Here is a 16,961-nt window from a genome sequence, read left to right as displayed (position 1 = left end):
AATGTAGATAATACTCTGTTACAAGTAGAAGTCCCGTATTCAAAATATACCTACTTGAGTAGAAGTACAAAAGTATCGGCATCAAAATGTATTTAAAGTACATCATCATGCAGAATGTCCCATTTCACAAGTTCAAAATGTATAAAAAATATTTTGAAAATAGCCAATCTACAAGCTCTAAACTAAAGTTTTCATATAATTGTAGTGGAGTATAAGTAGGCTACAATATTTTCCTCTGAAATGTAGTGGAGTAGAAGTAAAAGTATTTAAATTTGTAAATACTGAAGATAGTAAATATACCTCAGTACTTGAGTACATGTACTTACTTACTTTACACCACTGGTAAATTCAAGTTTCAAATGTTTGAAAAGATTCTGGTTACTCTACAAATTCTGGTTACTCTACAAAGTTTAGTGTAATAATCATTGCAGTGCTGTCTTGAACCACATGATGTCGCAATTATCCACTTTAACAGTATACTTACATGATCGATTATAATAATAGGCTTTATATGATGGCATGGCCACTTCATGTATAGGCTTCACTTTTCACATGTTTATTGTCAAAATCATACGTGAATAATTTGGCAAAATCTGAAATAATTAGCCTTCTGTGTTCTGCTCAAAAGCAGAAGACAATGTCTAAAATCCTGCGTTAGTGCACACAGCTCTAGTATTTATTTATTTATGTGTTTGTTTATTTATTTATGTGTGAATTTATTTATTTGTGTGCGCGCGCGTGCGTGCGTGCGTGTGAGAAGGTGTGTGTGTGCGCGCGCGCGCGCGCGCAAGGTAAAGTAGCTGAAGTTTATGTAATTCTTCTTGCACGGCAGCAGCTCAGGAGGCGACAGACAGACATGCGCACAGCTGATGTGGAGAGAGAGACAGACAGACAGACAGACAGACAGACAGACAGACAGACAGACAGACAGACAGACAGACAGACAGACAGACAGACAGACAGACAGACAGACAGACAGACAGACAGGAGGAGACAGACAGACAGACAGACAGACAGACAGGAGGAGACAGGAGGAGACAGACAGACAGACAGACAGACAGACAGACAGACAGACAGACAGACAGACAGACAGACAGACAGACAGGAGGAGACAGACAGACAGACAGACAGACAGACAGACAGACAGACAGACAGACAGACAGACAGACAGACAGACAGACAGACAGACAGACAGGAGGAGACAGACAGGAGGAGACAGACAGACAGACAGACAGACAGACAGACAGACAGACAGACAGACAGACAGACAGACAGACAGACAGACAGACAGACAGACAGACAGACAGGAGGAGACAGACAGACAGACAGACAGACAGACAGACAGACAGACAGACAGACAGACAGACAGACAGACAGACAGACAGACAGACAGACAGACAGACAGACAGACAGACAGACAGACAGGCAGAGAGGGGGTGAGACAGGCAGACAGACAGACAGACAGACAGACAGACAGAGGGAGAGAGAGAGAGAGAGAGAGAGAGAGAGAGAGAGAGAGAGAGAGAGAGAGAGAGAGAGAGAGAGAGGGAGGCACACATCTGCACACAGTGCACTGACGTCACCTCCAGCCCCTGAAAAAGCTGCCAATGTGAAGCTGTCCTCCAGTCACTGTCCCATATGAGAGAGAGAGAGAGAGAGAGAGAGAGAGAGAGAGAGAGAGAGAGAGAGAGAGAGAGAGAGAGAGAGAGAGAGAGAGAGAGAGAGAGAGAGAGAGAGAGAGAGAGAGAGAGAGAGATGAGAGAGAGAGAGAGAGAGAGAGAGAGAGAGAGACACACCATATGAACACAGAGAGAGAGAGAGAGAGAGACCATATGAACATATGAACAGACCGGCTGCTACCTAACAACCCTTTACTTTCTGCTTCCTCTAGTCTAACCCATCCTTCTGGCAGCACAGCACAGCAGCACGGAATATATATACTTTCTGCAAACTACTCTACACTCACTTTAACACACTTAGACTTTTAGCAGCAAGTCTAGACTCTAGCCTCATAACTACGAGAAGATTTGGCTGGAAATAGAAGAACCTTTCTGTTGTTTTTTTGGAGCAAGTCCAAGATCTGGAATGCCGAATAACTGTTCTGTAAAGACTGTCTTTAAACTTTTCATGGTGAACCGATCCTTGATCACCGTGGGCTCCTCGTCGTGAGAAAGCCGTATTTCGTATATTCCTGCATGATCGCCAAACAAAGTCTGAGAATGATGTGATCAAAGAAAGAGGAGACACAATGTGTTTGGTGTGGAACTTGTTAAGAGCAAGTCTATTGTCTTGAGAGGTTTTGTTTGCCCTGCTGCTGCATTTTGGACTGATCGCTGACAATGAAGAGGAACATGGTAACTATCTTCTAAAAACACTCGATCCGTTGGGTTTACTGGCGACAGATCATCTCGATCCGTTGGGTATAGAGTAGACAGATCACTCGATCCGTTGGGTAGCCTATACCGGAGACAGATCATCTCGATCCATTGGGTAGGCTATAACAGAGACAGATCACTCGATCCGTTGGGTATACTGGAGACAAGATCACTCGATCCGTAGTACCATTGGGTATATACGGAGACAGATCATCTGCCATGATCATCATGCAGCTTTGATGGGACAGATTAGGTTCACCATTCAAAAAGTTCTACCGCTGAGTAGTAATTACTCCGTAATTACAATGCATGTTTACTATAAAGAGCAGGAGTCGATTGCATTTTGCATGCATGGGATTTATAATTTTTTATTGGGGGGGGGGGGGGCGGCGGCAGTGATTTAGCTGAATCAGTGGCCAGATGAAAAGAGACGATACGTTTACAACGAAGCAAATTGACTGTATAGACACCACGTAGACTAGAGTGTTCTAAGATTCGCCCTCTCCTCTTCAGACAGTGTGGGTTGTTGGAGGGTTTGGTCCCAGCTTTAGTTCTGCAGAATGCCTTTTTTTTCGCCTGTTCATCTAGTTCTGATTGTTGGCTACACGTTTAACCCCAAACAGGGTCAACTCTTGGTTGCATTTGCAAAGTTTAGAGTTAGTAATGTTTAAATGATGGCATTTGCATGGCGTGGATGCAAGGCTATATATATAGATTCCATGTATACAGCCTTGCATTTTTTAGCCCTGGTTTTAAATCCCCATGTCTGCAAAGAGATAGTGAAAACACAGTTAATAAGTAGCCATCATGCCACAACACTCTCCAAGCTGAGAGCCTATATCTTGTCACGCTTCTGTTTACTTTAGAATGCACATGTGTATAGAGTAAGAGTAGACACTCCACATGGGTTGTTCAAATCAGCTGAAAATGTAATGCATGTGTGTAAAGTGATAAAAAAAAGACTGTTGCTGTGTATTGGCGGAAAACGATACAGAACACAAACTTAAATCAGTTAAATAATCGAATAAAGAAATAATCATGTAATTCACTGTTTCTCAATATCCGGCCTGGGGGTCCTAATAAATTGACCCTTATATGGGACAGTAACTCTGAGAGTGTACTAAATGGAACCAAATGGACCCGTAAGGGTCCATTTGGTTCCATTTAGTACACACTCTCAGAGTTAAACAAAAACACTGAGGATTTTACAGCATAGATGGGGTCTGTGGGGTGACCCCATTTATAAAAAATAAATAAATTGTATTAAACGGGGGTTAATACAAGGTGTATTAAATGGGGGGTCCTTGAAGTGACAAAAGGTTGAGAATCACTGATGTGTAATCTATGTCTGTCTGTCTGTCTGTCTGTCTGTCTGTCTGTCTGTCTCGCAGAGCTGCACATGGCGTGGCCAGGACACGTTCCCGATTTAGATCTTTTTTGTCTTCTGTTTTCCTGGAGTTCCACCTGAAGTGGCCCTGGTGTGTGGGGGCTGGATGGCTCACAGCCCTGCTGCTGCTGCCCACATAGCTGCTGCTGCTGCTGCTGACATGAGCTCGGATTCCAATGCCACTGACATCTGGAAGTGTCCACTGTCAGGGGAAATCTGAGACCCCGGCACCCCACCATAACCACCACCGCTATCCAAGCACCGCAGCGAGAGAGAGCTAATTTCATGGTAAAAAGGGAGACAGACCATGGACTTGTTATGGTGTGGCAGCGGACCGATTGCGCGCTTTTTTTAGCCTGTTTGTTGTAAAAAAAAAAGAAGAAAAAAAGCGCCTTCTGCTCCCCTATTACCCCCATGTCAGATCTTTTTTCTGAATTATGGAAATTTTGTGGAAGACGCTGACTTGGACACTGAGCCTGGTGGTCATGGCTGCTGCAGAACTTCAAAGCATCAACGGACACAGATCTCAAGGTATACGCCAACACACACAAATGCACGTTTGATAGACATTGTCTTTTTTTTTCAGGCCAAGGACCCCTTAGCTGAGAGAGAGATGAAGCAGGGAGGGACCCCCCACTACATGTTGTATAAATTGTGCTGCAGATTCAATTTGCAGCACATAGATTTCATAGATACCTTCATAGACTTGTGTAGCGTTGTGTTGGATTCATATTAATGTGTATTTTCAGACAGTTAACTACTTAAACCCTCAATACTGGTCAGGTCTTTTTTTCCCCCCTACACCAAACCTCTTTGCCGAAAATAGCCGATCTACAAGCAGACGTTATGAGCTTGTAGATTGTAGGCTGCTGTTCCCCTCAGAATAGGGATGCAATAGGGTTCAAGTGGTTAATGTAAAGAACAAGTTCCTATCTCACAGCGGCCCCCCTGTAGTAACTCTGAGGACCCCCCTGTTGAAGACCCCCTGGTCATAGAGATAGTGAAACATCTGGTGGCCTCACTGGTTTGTTTAAAAAAAGGGCGGGAGGGATGAATGCACTGTCATGATGACCAGTGGTGGAAGAAGCCCTCCGAGAAGTAAAATTAGAAGTAAAAGCACTGCAGTGGCACTGATGATGACTTATGCTCATTGGAAATGTGTGAACTCCTCTCCTCTCCTCTCCTCTCCTCTCCTCTCCTCTCCTCTCCTCTCCTCTCCTCTTTCATCTCGCCGCACCTCCTCTCTGTCTTCCTTTTTCCATGTACTTTGTCTTTGCTCCAAAAAAAACAGAGGAGTTCCTCTCCTACCTGGAGGACTACCAGCTGACGGTGCCGGTGCGAGTGGACGAGAACGGAGAGTTCCTGAGCTACACGGTGAAGCACCACCGGCCGGGCCGCCGGAGACGGGGCGCCGGGGGGGACCCCGCGCTCGGACCCCCTCAGCCCGAGTTGGACCCCTCCTCGGACCCCGCCGAGTCGCGCCTGTTCTACAGACTGTCCGCCTACGGGAAGCACTTTTACTTAAACCTGACTCTCAATCCCCACCTGGTGTCGAAACATTTTACCGTGGAGTACTGGGGGAAGGAGGGCCTGGAGTGGCGTCACGACAGGGTGGACAGCTGCCACTATGTGGGTTTTTTACAGAACCAGTACAGCACCACCAGGGTGGCGCTCAGCAACTGCAAGGGCCTGGTAAGGAACTGTCGCTGCTTTTTCAAGCTATTATGATCGCTTAACCCATTGACCCATTCAATCCGGGAACGCAGCTGTGTCATTTTAGATTTCTTTGGCTATTCAAAAATAGCAGATAGCTGAAAAATCATGAAGATTTGTGCAAATCTTGAATAAAGCGAACATTTGTAAAATATTTTGTTCCAGGGACCCCCAGAAGCAAAGATTTGAGTTTTTTTTCCACGATTTTTCAAAAATGGCAGATCTACAAGCTCATAGCGTGGCACGAGTGCCCCCTGGTACCCCCCCAAGGACCCCTGGGGGTCCCCGTACCCCACTTTGAGAACCAATGTGCTATATATATATATATATCTATATAGCTAAAATCTAAAATGATATAGATGCTTTCCTGGATTGAATGGGTTAACCACTTAAAGGAGCACGTCACCCATTTTAAACCATATCTTATAATTGGTCCTCACTAATGCCACAATTTCCTGTCTACTCACTCTGTGTCTCTTTGGTGGGCTACGGACAGTTCAGAAACCTGCATACCAGTGACGTCATCGGTGGGGATTCCAAGCTACTAGAAACGGCCTTTCTCTTCCTGGACAGTTAGCATGCTGAAATACAGTAGAAGCAATTGTTCTTGCAATAGAAATGGTTAAAAAAGAAGACGTTTGAAATGTCTAAGCCTGCCTACCGATGATGTCACTGGTAGGCAGGACTCTGAACTGTCCACAGCCCTCCTCTGAGACACGGGCCAAGTGGACAGAAATGGTGCTCTCTTATAATAAGCATTAGTGAAGACTGAAGATAGGTTGAAAATGGGTGAAGTGGTCCTTTAAACTCTATATACTTTGTTGACCTGGGCCCCCCACAGGTCTGTACTTGGTCCCCTCCTTTTTTCCCGCCTCTACACCGAAAATAGAAATCTACAAGCTCACAATGCATCGTTGTGAGCTTTTAGAGCGGCTATTTCCGCAGAATGTTCACCTATTATGACATGGCCAGAATAGGGAGGCGATAGGGTTCATGTGATTTTAACAAACTTCAAACGTTTTCGTGCCAAGGACCCCCAAATTGACATGTATTTGGCCGCAGACCCCCCCATCTGAAAATGTTTTGTGCCAGGGACCCCAGAACGGCCAGAAGAGAAGATTTGTGTAAAAAGTCCAGATTACATTTATCCCCTGAGCAAGCAGGCAGGCTCTAATATAGCTCAATGGTAATAAAAAAAAACAGCACTTCCACAGGAAAACGGGTTCAAATCCGGGGTAGAAGAGGAAAGTTACATAGTGCTGCTTTAACAACACAAATCTTGCATGATGGGGGTCCGTGGTCAAATATATATATCTCTGCTGTCCGGCAGAAACCAGCTAACTCCAAAATGTTCATTTTTCAGGAAATGAAAAAAAAAAGTGGAGTTAGGAGGTTTTGTTCCTCATTGATAAGAACAGCTGAATGGACCTCCAAGCTCACAATGAGGTTGGAGGTCAAAAGGGGGTGGAGCCTGTAGTCACCAAAACCAGCTAACTCCGGTGGACTTCGCTGGTTTAGCAGAAAGTTTGAGGATCCAATGGAGTTAGCTGGTTTTGTCAGAAGCGCTTTTTAATGCTTTTCATTGGTTCAATATATTTTTTTTACCAACACACAGACGTAAAGGATGTTCAATGGCCCTGATTTATGAAAAAAAAAAGAAAAAGCGTCTAAATGGAGTTAGCTGGTTTATGCCGGACAGCAACAATATATTAATTTGGGGGGTCCCACAGGAAAAGGGCTGAGAAGCACTTCTCTGTGAGGCACAAGGAGCTACTTGCTCTGCCTACCTCCCCAGAGACCTTCAGATCTGATGTCAAAGACGTAATAGATGCCTGGCTTTAAATGCTTTGTTTATCTCAGCCAATCCTTTGGACCTCATGCCAAAGATTAGGGCAATTGTAGTTTGCTTGATATAATGTTGGCCTCTGCCATCTTGGCACAGTGACACTTAAAACAACTTGGGCTAAAACGCAACGCTAGGGAAGAGAAACTCTAAATCAGCAAAACCCGGAGCTTCCTCAACTTAAAGCTGCACAGTGGTGGAAAAAGTACTCAAATGCTTTACTTAAGTAAAAGTATCAATACTGCAATATAGAAATACTCTGTTACAAGTAAAAGTCCGGAAATCAAAATGTACTTGAGTAAAAGTACAAAAGTATTGGCATCAAAATGTACTGAAAGTACCAAAAGTAAAAGTACTCATTATGCAGAATGTAAAATTTCAAGTTTTCAAATGTTTAAAAATCAATTGAAAATAGCCGATCTACAAGCTCACAATGCGTCGCGATGCGACGCATTGTGAGCTTGTAGATTTTCAAATGGCCGAAATATTTACAGGGCTGAATGTTTTGTAATAATAATCAAAATCTACAAAGTAACTATTAACAAAAGTTTTCAAATAAATGTAGTGGAGTAAAGGTACAATATTTGGATCTGAGATGTAGTGGAGTAAAAGTATTGGAAATCGGAAATACTGAAGTAAAGTACAAATAACTCAAAATTGCATTCAAGTACAGTACTTAAGTAAATGTACTTAGTTACTTTCCACCACTGAAGCTGCACTATGTAACTTTCCTAGTTCTACCCCCGATTTGAAGTTGAACCCGGGTCTCCTGTGCTGACATTTTTTTGGTTTGTTTTACCACTGAGGTAATAGAGTCTGCCTGCTTGCTCAGGGGAGAAATTGAATTTGAACTTTCAGGTCAAAATCGGTGTCAAACCAGAAACAGGATTGTGCCAAAAGTCGTGTCCAACCTAGACACAGGATCTAAACGTCTCAACAGAAGAGCGGGGAGACCAAATAATACAACCGCCCCAATTGTATACGTTATATTGTATTGACATACTCTACCATACAGATTGGACAAAATAACACATTTATTCACTAAAATAAAATGACATAGTAGAGCTTTAAGGAACCTTTGATGATATATAAACTATTGTTTTTGTGTCTTAAATATGCCAGTCAGATTTAGGTTTTTGTTCATCTGTATTCAGAATTCCAAAATGTTTTGCAACTGTGACTAAAAAAATAATTAGGCTCTCAATAGAAAGTTGGAGGTTTAGGCAATGATTGTCAATTTACTTATCAGTCTCTCATTTAGACAGTTCTAAATTATGTGTAAAAAAAAAAATGCTACGGCTGAGTTATTAGTCCTTAGGCTGTTGTTAACATTTGTGATTGGCCAGGATCTCTCTGGTAATCAAGGAATTGGAACCATTTTGAAAGCTGTTATCCTCCTTATATCAAAATGCCTGGAAAGTAATCCTGTTTGTTTTTTATCAATTCTAATCGCGTGGAGAAAAGCATGTTTTGCTCTGGTTCCAGCCAAACGTGTTGGCAAGAGCGAGGTTGAGAGCACCATATTGTTGCTGCCGGGGCAGAAACCTCCCATCTCCGTATTTGAACTGTTTGTGTTTTTTCGTAAATGAACGCCCTACTTGATCATGCTACGGCTTCACACAAAAGTATCAAAAGTAGCAGATCTGAAAGCTCAAAATGCAGCGCAAAGTGACGCGTTTTGAGCTTGTAGATCTGCTGCTTTTGCTATTTTTTTATTTGATTTCTGAAAAGTGACAGTTTTGGACATATGAGGTTTCCACACGACAGAGACAATATCATCGCTGTTCTGGTGGAAACCTCCTATGTCCAAATCTGTTACTTTTCCGGAAATGAAAAAAATATAATAACCTGTGTTCCAATGGATCCAATGTAGTTATTATTTAGTCACAATGTAGTTATTATTTAGTCACAATGTAGTTATTATTTAGTCACAATGTAGTTATTATTTAGTCACAATGTAGTTATTATTTAGTCACAAGCTCTTGTTAATTATGTTTCATTGGTTCAATATCTATAAAAGACGCACACGCACACGCACACACACGAGCACACGCACACGCACACGCACGCGCATGCGCACGCGCACACACACACACACGCACGCACGCACGCACGCACGCACGCACGCACGCACGCACACACACACACACACACACACACACACGATAAGTTGAAATATGGACATACAGGGTTTTCTGGTTTTCTGAACTGTACATTTTTGATATGTTGACATATAAAATGTAAAAAAATAACAATTATGAATTCAAACGCCCTGCATTTGATATTTTTCCGCCTGGTGCCTGGCTTTCGCAGAGGGCTTTAAAGAGTCAAGCATGTACTTCTTCAATTTATGTTACAAATAGGCTGTTCAGTGGCAGGGTGTAGTTTTGGTAGGAAGTCCCTGTAATTACAGTGAGGTTCTAGGTGCAATCGCTTGTTCTAACCACTTAAAGTGGCACTCTGTAACCTTTTCTTAATGAATAATAACATTTAATTTTGTCCAATCTGTATGATAGAGTATGTTAACACAATATAACTTATACAATTGGGGTGGTTGTATTTGGTCTCCCTGCTCTTCTATTGAGACATTTAGATCGTGTCAAAGGTCGTGTCTCGCCTAGACACAGGATCTGACGCGAATTTTGACCTGATGGTCAAGATTCAATCTAACCCCTGAGCAAGCAGGCAGGCTCTATTAGCTCAATGGTAAACATTTCAGCACTTGTGCAGGAAGCCGGGTTCAAATCCGGGGCAGAAGAGGAAAGCTACATAGTGCAGCTTCAATAACCTTTTTCCCGCCCTCACCAAATCCCTTGGTCAAAAAAATTGCCGATCTACAAGTTCACAACGTTCGTGAGCTTGTAGATGGCTAATGTTTTCCCCCCGAATATGGATGCTGGGGTTCAAGTGGTTTAAACCAGTGTGGTGTAGGTTGGCACATTATCGCCCCGCATCTTACAGATATATGAAAGTTGCTGGGCAAATACGTGCTGTAATTTGATTCTTGTAGGAATAAGCAACTGTGTGACTGGAGAGAGCATTTGAAATACTTCATAGATTCATTCAAAGCATGTAAAGTAGTGAGGAAAAAAAACAAGATGATTACTGCCAAGAATTCAATTTAGGACAGTTATGTAATATAATTCCATACGGCTTGAATGACCCGGTGTAATCATACGCATACGGATTCATATAACAAAATGTTTCTAAGGTTTCTAATGTTTTCTTGTATTAATTCACCATTGCATTTTGCATGTGTTTGCATTGTTTGCGTGCAGTGGTGGAAAAAGTACTCAAATGTTTTACTTAAGTAAGAGTATCAATGTAGAAGTACTCTGTTACAAGTAAAAGTCCAGAATTCAAAATTTTAAGTAAAAGTACAAAAGTATTGGTATCAAAATGTACTTAAAGTACCGTAAAGTACTAAAATGTTTGAAAATAGCAGATCTACAAGCTCACAACGCGTCTCGATGCGACGCGTTGTGAGCTTGTAGATCGGCTATTTTCAAATAGCCTAGATATAAAATAGGGCTGAAGTGGTTAATGTACAGTATGTTCTATAATGTAATAATTGATATCTGCAAAGTAACAAATAATTGTAGTGGAGTAAAAGTACAATATTTGCGTCTGAGATGTATGGTGGAGTAAAAGTAAAAGTATAGACAATTGGAAATACTCCAGTAAAGTAAAAGTACCTCAAAATTGTACTTAAGTACAGTACTTGAGTACATGTACTTAGTTACTTTACACCACTGGTTTCCCTAAACCGTCTCTTACGTTGCTCTTGTTTTTTGTTTCTTCCCCCAAACCCAGCATGGCGTTATAACAACAGAGGAAGAGCAGTATTTAATAGAGCCACTGAAGAACATCTCCTCCTCCTCCTCCTCCTCCTCTTCCTCCTCCTCCTCCACAACCTCCAGTGAATGGAACCTGGAGCAAGCACAGCAGCACGTTATTTATAAAATGTCTGCCATTCCCTCACCGCAAGAGCACAGCCAGGAACTCAGCTGTGGCATTTCAGGTTGGTGAACCCAGCAGCTAGACTCCGTCTGGGGTGGGGACTGACGTAAAAAAAAAAAAGAGAAAAAGGGACGTCTATACATAGCAGGTTCAGAGGAAGTTGCTGGTTTGGTTCTAGGCCCAGGTTCCTGGGGGCGGACATCATGACCAAGGCTCCCTTGTGTGCTACAGTCCTGGCCAACAACTCCCAACCTGTAAGAGAAAAAACCAAAAAAGCCAGATTTATACTTAGTTGCATCGCGCCGTAAATAGCCGATCTACAAGCTCACGGCGCGTCGCGGCCGCGACGCGCCGTGAGCTTGTAGATCGGCTATATCCGGCGCAGAGAAACGATGCGTGACCAAGTATAACTTAGGCTAAAGCCGTCCTCCGGCTTTTCCAACAGGGGGAAATGTTTGCTTCAAGTGCCAAAAGGCTAAGAGAACTTGGCTCTTGAATCTAAACTGTTTATTTTTATTTTTTATTATAGAATCTGCTTTGTCCTATATATAGAAACAATGTTCTGGTGTGGAAGTTACTTGAGCGTTCCTTGCAACAGAGGATTTGCAGCTCCACTACAAATTCTTTTTTGCTTACTGTGTGAGCTCTGATGGCACCAGGCAGGCGAGAGCCAGGTGGATATTTAGGTATTTTTGGCCACGGTCTTATAGGAAAGTGCTACAGACTGTCATGGGCAGGAAGCTAGCATGCCCCGACACGTATCATCTTATAGGTTTTTCCCAGAGCATCTGGGTCATAAAGAAAGAGGCTTCAGCGGCAAAGGTTCAAAGGGGCAGATTCCCCAAGGTTGCATCTGCCATTCTCTTTTTTTTTTTGTGTGTGTGGGGGGGGGGGGAGTAGCATTACCGCAATATAAAACGTCTCTGTCGGCCAGAAACCACTTATCAACATTTTCTAATTTATTGTGTTTTTGTCGTAAATGAACGCCCCTACTTGATCATACTACAGCGTCACACAAAAGCATCAAAAGTTGCAGATCCGCCACTTTGGCTGTTTTTAAATTTGAATCAGAATTTGAAAAACAGTTTTGGACTGGTTTCTACCCGACAGAAATGAAAAATGATCTGTTGCGAGTAAAGGCCTGTATTAAACATTTTGCATCAAAATATGCTTGGCAGTTCCAAAGTAAAAGTACTCACATTTTCTCAAACATTTGCGAAACGTTTTCAAAAGTACAGCTCATCTACAAGCTCACAATGCGATTGGGCTGTGGTGGGCTTGTTTGTAGATCTGCTATTTTGGCTATTTCCGGACATTTTTTAAAATCTTCGCCTATAGTGACATCATGCCCCAAATAAATAGGGATGCCAGGTTGAAAGTGGTTAAGTCTGTCTGTGGGTTTCATGAATGTTTAACCAATGAAAAGTATTAAAAGGAGTTTATGAGTAAATAATAACTACATTGGAACCAATGGAACAGTTTTTTTGTTTTTTTCATTTCCTGAAAAGTAACAGTTTTGGACATATAAGGAGGTTTCCTCCTGACAGCGACGATATGTTCGTTCTACAGTTCTGTAGATCAGTGCTTGATGTCAAGGACCCCCAAATTGACATGTATTTGGCCGCACCCCCCCCCCCCCCATCCGAAAATGGGGGGACCCCCAGAAGAGAGGATTTGTTCAAAATCTTCCAAACATTTTCGAGATTGTAAAAGAAATAGCAGATGTACAAGCTTGCAGCGTGGCACGAAGTGATGCGCTGTGACTGTGAGCTTGTATATCTGCTATTTTTGAATAGCCAACGCAGAAAATATGGATGAAGTGGTTAAAATTATTGTGATGCTGTATTAACACATTTTGCTGGGGACCCTCTTCGGGTGATTGGCCTCTTCCTACCTGAACCCCCCCCCCCCCCCAATCGACTAAATGTATTAGTCTGGTTATCCTCATTAACCCCTTCAGCCCTACTTTATACATTGCTGTACAACAGTGTTGTGCAAACATAGCGATAATAGCTGATGCGACACGTTGTGAACTTGTAGATCAGCTATTTTAGCTATTTTCTGAAAACCGACTGTCTTATCTAAAATCTATTCATTTTCACAATCGGCTAAATTGATTAGTTCGATCAACCCAATTCATAATCCACCAGATCTCATGGATTAAAGAAAAAATAAAATCTCACGACTGTAAAGTTTTGTTAGGCCAAGTCCTAATCTGCGATTTGTAAAACAGCGAAAGGAGACCCCCCGCCACCCCCCTAGCGCTCTATTTCTAAAGTAACTAGCACAATATGTAAAGTTTGACCACTTCAAATGCTCTTTCATCTTAAAATAATCAATAACCCGAAAATAGCCGATGATTGGTTATTTTCGGTTATTGATTATTTGCGTGACATGCTTCCATTGAAGACGTGTATGGAATTCGAATGACTGCCGTGGCGACTGAGAACTTCGGTGTCATTTTAGATTTTAGTGTTGGCTTTTCAAAAGTAGCAGCTGAACAAGCTCACAGCGAGCTTGTACATCTGCTATTTTTTTCCAAATTTTTGAAAAATCTTGAAAGTGTTTGAATTTTTTTGATTTTTTTTGTGAAAAATAATGTAGCTTTTTTTTCAACACAAATCTCCTCTTCTGGGGGGTCCCTGGCAAAAACGTTTTCAGATGGGTGGGGGGGGGGGGGGTCCGCGGCCAAATATATATATATATCAATTTGGGGGGTAGAATCGGCCTCAGGTCTTAATGGGTTTTAAGCCCTGAAATCTAACCAGCGTCCGTGTCTGTTTGATCCACAGATGTCCTAAAAAGCAGTACGCCGTGTCAGTTTAGCACGCCTCCCCCTGCCCACCCGCCCACTGTACCACATAACGGCAGCAGTGATCACCCGCCCACTGCGCCACAGAACAGCAGCAGTGTCCATGTGAACGGCACCCACAGACAGAGGCGGAGCGTCAGCACCGAGCGCTTCGTGGAGACCCTGGTGGTCGCGGACAAGATGATGGTCGGCTACCACGGACGCAAAGACATCGAGCACTACATCCTGTCCGTGATGAATATTGTAAGTGTGATCCTGCTTTTCGGTTGGGCCGCTTGTTTTCTCTGATAGATAGATGGATACCTTTTATTGATCCCTATAGGCAGCACAGCAGTTAAGAGTAACAGGGTTACAGGTACAGAGTAAGGAAAGTGCTGTCGTATACACAATACAAAGGCAAGAAAAGCAAAAGCAAACAGAACAGCAGTATATATAGTATACACCTATGGCTAAGGAATTAAAACAATGAAGTAAAACCAAACGATAAAACAACATAAAACATCAACATATGGCTTCAATAAACGAGTACAAATACGCTATCCACGCAAAGGAGGTGACTTAAATAATGACACTGACTTTGCAAGTCGTAGATCCTCATTTAGGGCATTCCAAAGCTTAAGGCCCTATCTTTGCGTGCCGCCTAAAACTTTTTACACATTTTTAAAAACATTTTAAAATAATGAAAATAGCCATCTACATCGACACGTGAGCTTGTAGTTCAAAAAGTTTTTCAAAATAGTAAAAAAATGCCCCAAAAAGTTGAGGCATAACGGGGTAACACGGCTCCCATGGTGACTAGACACGGATCAGGCCTGAGGATCAGCTGTTGTTGAAGAGCCCTGATTCTCAACCTTTTGTACCACTTAAACCCAAGGTTTCCCAAACAGTGGGTCGGGACCGATGTCTAGGTCGCGGACACATTGTTATCGGTCAAAAAAATTGAGAAAAAAAAGACATCCTTTTTTCTAAAGATAAAAAAAAAAGTCTTAAACTAAAAAATCTAAACGTGTCATCAATTTCACCATTTGTCTGACTTTGTGTCTTTTCTTCTTTTCTGGAGGTCAGGTTGCCAAACTTTACCGTGATGCCAGTCTAGGAAATGTTGTGAACATTATTGTGACCCGACTGATTGTTCTCACTGAAGACCAGGTGAGCAGATCTCTCTCTCTCTCTCTCTCTCTCTCTCTCTCTCTCTCTCTCTCTCTCTCTCTCTCTCTCTCTCTCTCTCTCTCTCTCTCTCTCTCTCTCTCTCTCTCTCTCTCTCTCTCTCTCTCTCTGACTCTATACCCGTCTCTCTCTCTCTCTCTCTCTCTCTCTCTCTCTTGTTCACTCTCTCTCTCCATGACCCTTTATACCTTTCTCTCTCTTTCTTGGTATAAGAGATATAATATTGGCTTATAAATGTACATGGTAAATTCAAAACTACAGCGTCACACAAAATAATCAAAAGCAGCTATATTTGTAATGCTCTGGAAGTCTATCCGTTGTTGAATATGAAATTAAATGTATGAATTATGTAAGTATCCCCGTGTACTGTATGAGCTTGGGTGAGTTTACTCCTGACTCACTCCTGATCTCAAAACAACGTTTTATGAACGTGGGGGGCAGATTTAGCTGTTCAAACACAGATTTCAGAGAACGTATTTCTTTGAAGTAGATTTTGAAGTGTGACCAAATCACTGTCACTTTTGTGTGACTGGCATGATTTGCGCAGCGTAATTGCTCTGGGTTATGCTTGATTCATACCTCGTCGTTCGACTGTGTCGCGAGCCGAAAATAGCCGATCTACAAGCTTACAAAGCATCGCAACGAGACGCTTTGTAAGCTTGTAGATCAGCTACTTTTCCAGGCTTGCGGAGAGGACAAGACAAGACTGTGTACCGCCACTTTAGATGAAAGAGCCCACAGCGGAGAATCGCCCCGACAACCTCCCCTCAGGGACTCTTGATTGAGGGCTTTTACATGGGCTGTACATGTACGTATATGATGGAAAAACAGTGTGTCAGTCTAGTGTGTGTTTTCTGAGGAGCTATTTATACGGGATTGGAGCCAACATTTAAACTTTCGGCCGTAAAGTCATACTGTGTACCTTTTTCAATTAAACAAAAGTTATTCTTGATAACTTGATAACTGGTATGTTTTTCCCAATAACCATATCACATAAAAGTGTGTTTATGACAACTTCTCTAAACACTACTAAACACTATTTCTAATCGTGTTTGAAGTGTCTGAATAGAAATGGCACGAAAGAGGGGCTCTGGTGGCGCAGTGGTAAAAGTGCCTGCTCACCACGGCGGAGGTTGTGGGTTCGAATCCACCACGGGTCATCTGGCTTTGATGCGTGTCTTTACGAACACAATTGGTTCAGGGGAGGGTAGCCGGGCGGGGAGGGTGATATTTGTCACTGCATGTACTCCTACGGGCTGGGGAAGGCACCTGTCAGCAGGAAGTGTTGGGGGGGAGGAGTAGGACGACGAAGGCTCTGTCTACGTCCTCCCGGTGGGGGCTCCTCACTGGGAAAAGGTGAGCCAGTAGGATACAACAACAGCAGTGACACACAGAGAAATTAATTGCCATAAGACAAAGGGGTTAAAAAAAAGACGGCGACAAAATTGCTTGCTCAGGGTGGGACAATGTCAGGTCTCTATACTGTATGTAAAGTGTCTTGAGACAACTTGTTGTGATTTGGCCCTTTGATAAAATTGAATTGAATTGAAAGTAGATGCTGATTCACATCTAATAGGCTCTTGTACAGCCATATTGGCAAGAAATTGGGACGCTTCCTTATTTACTTCCTTCATAGGTGTTACCAATGATGCTACTGATTAAGGCTCTGTTCGATCCTGGTCAAACAGACTCTGCTATTGTGCA

General features: G+C 42.6%; 1 protein-coding gene across 1 annotated transcript in view; it reads left to right on the top strand.

Annotated features, from left to right (window-relative positions):
• The first annotated feature begins 2,098 nt into the window (after positions 1–2,098).
• adamts6 (ADAM metallopeptidase with thrombospondin type 1 motif, 6) overlaps positions 2,099–16,961 on the top strand; it is a 120,480-nt gene continuing 105,617 nt past the window's right edge. The window contains exons 1-6 of the mRNA XM_080419522.1: positions 2,099–2,354; positions 3,767–4,293; positions 5,054–5,454; positions 11,132–11,339; positions 14,071–14,333; positions 15,156–15,239. Coding sequence (XP_080275648.1) covers positions 4,200–4,293; positions 5,054–5,454; positions 11,132–11,339; positions 14,071–14,333; positions 15,156–15,239 — 1,050 coding nt within the window. The 5' untranslated portion in view covers positions 2,099–2,354; positions 3,767–4,199. The remainder of the gene's footprint in view (positions 2,355–3,766; positions 4,294–5,053; positions 5,455–11,131; positions 11,340–14,070; positions 14,334–15,155; positions 15,240–16,961) is intronic.

This window comes from Gymnoscopelus braueri (assembly GCF_963280865.1).
Source record: "Gymnoscopelus braueri genome assembly, chromosome: 22".
In the NCBI taxonomy this organism is placed as follows: domain Eukaryota; kingdom Metazoa; phylum Chordata; class Actinopteri; order Myctophiformes; family Myctophidae; genus Gymnoscopelus; species Gymnoscopelus braueri.
This window is presented reverse-complemented; position numbering and strand designations above follow the sequence as displayed.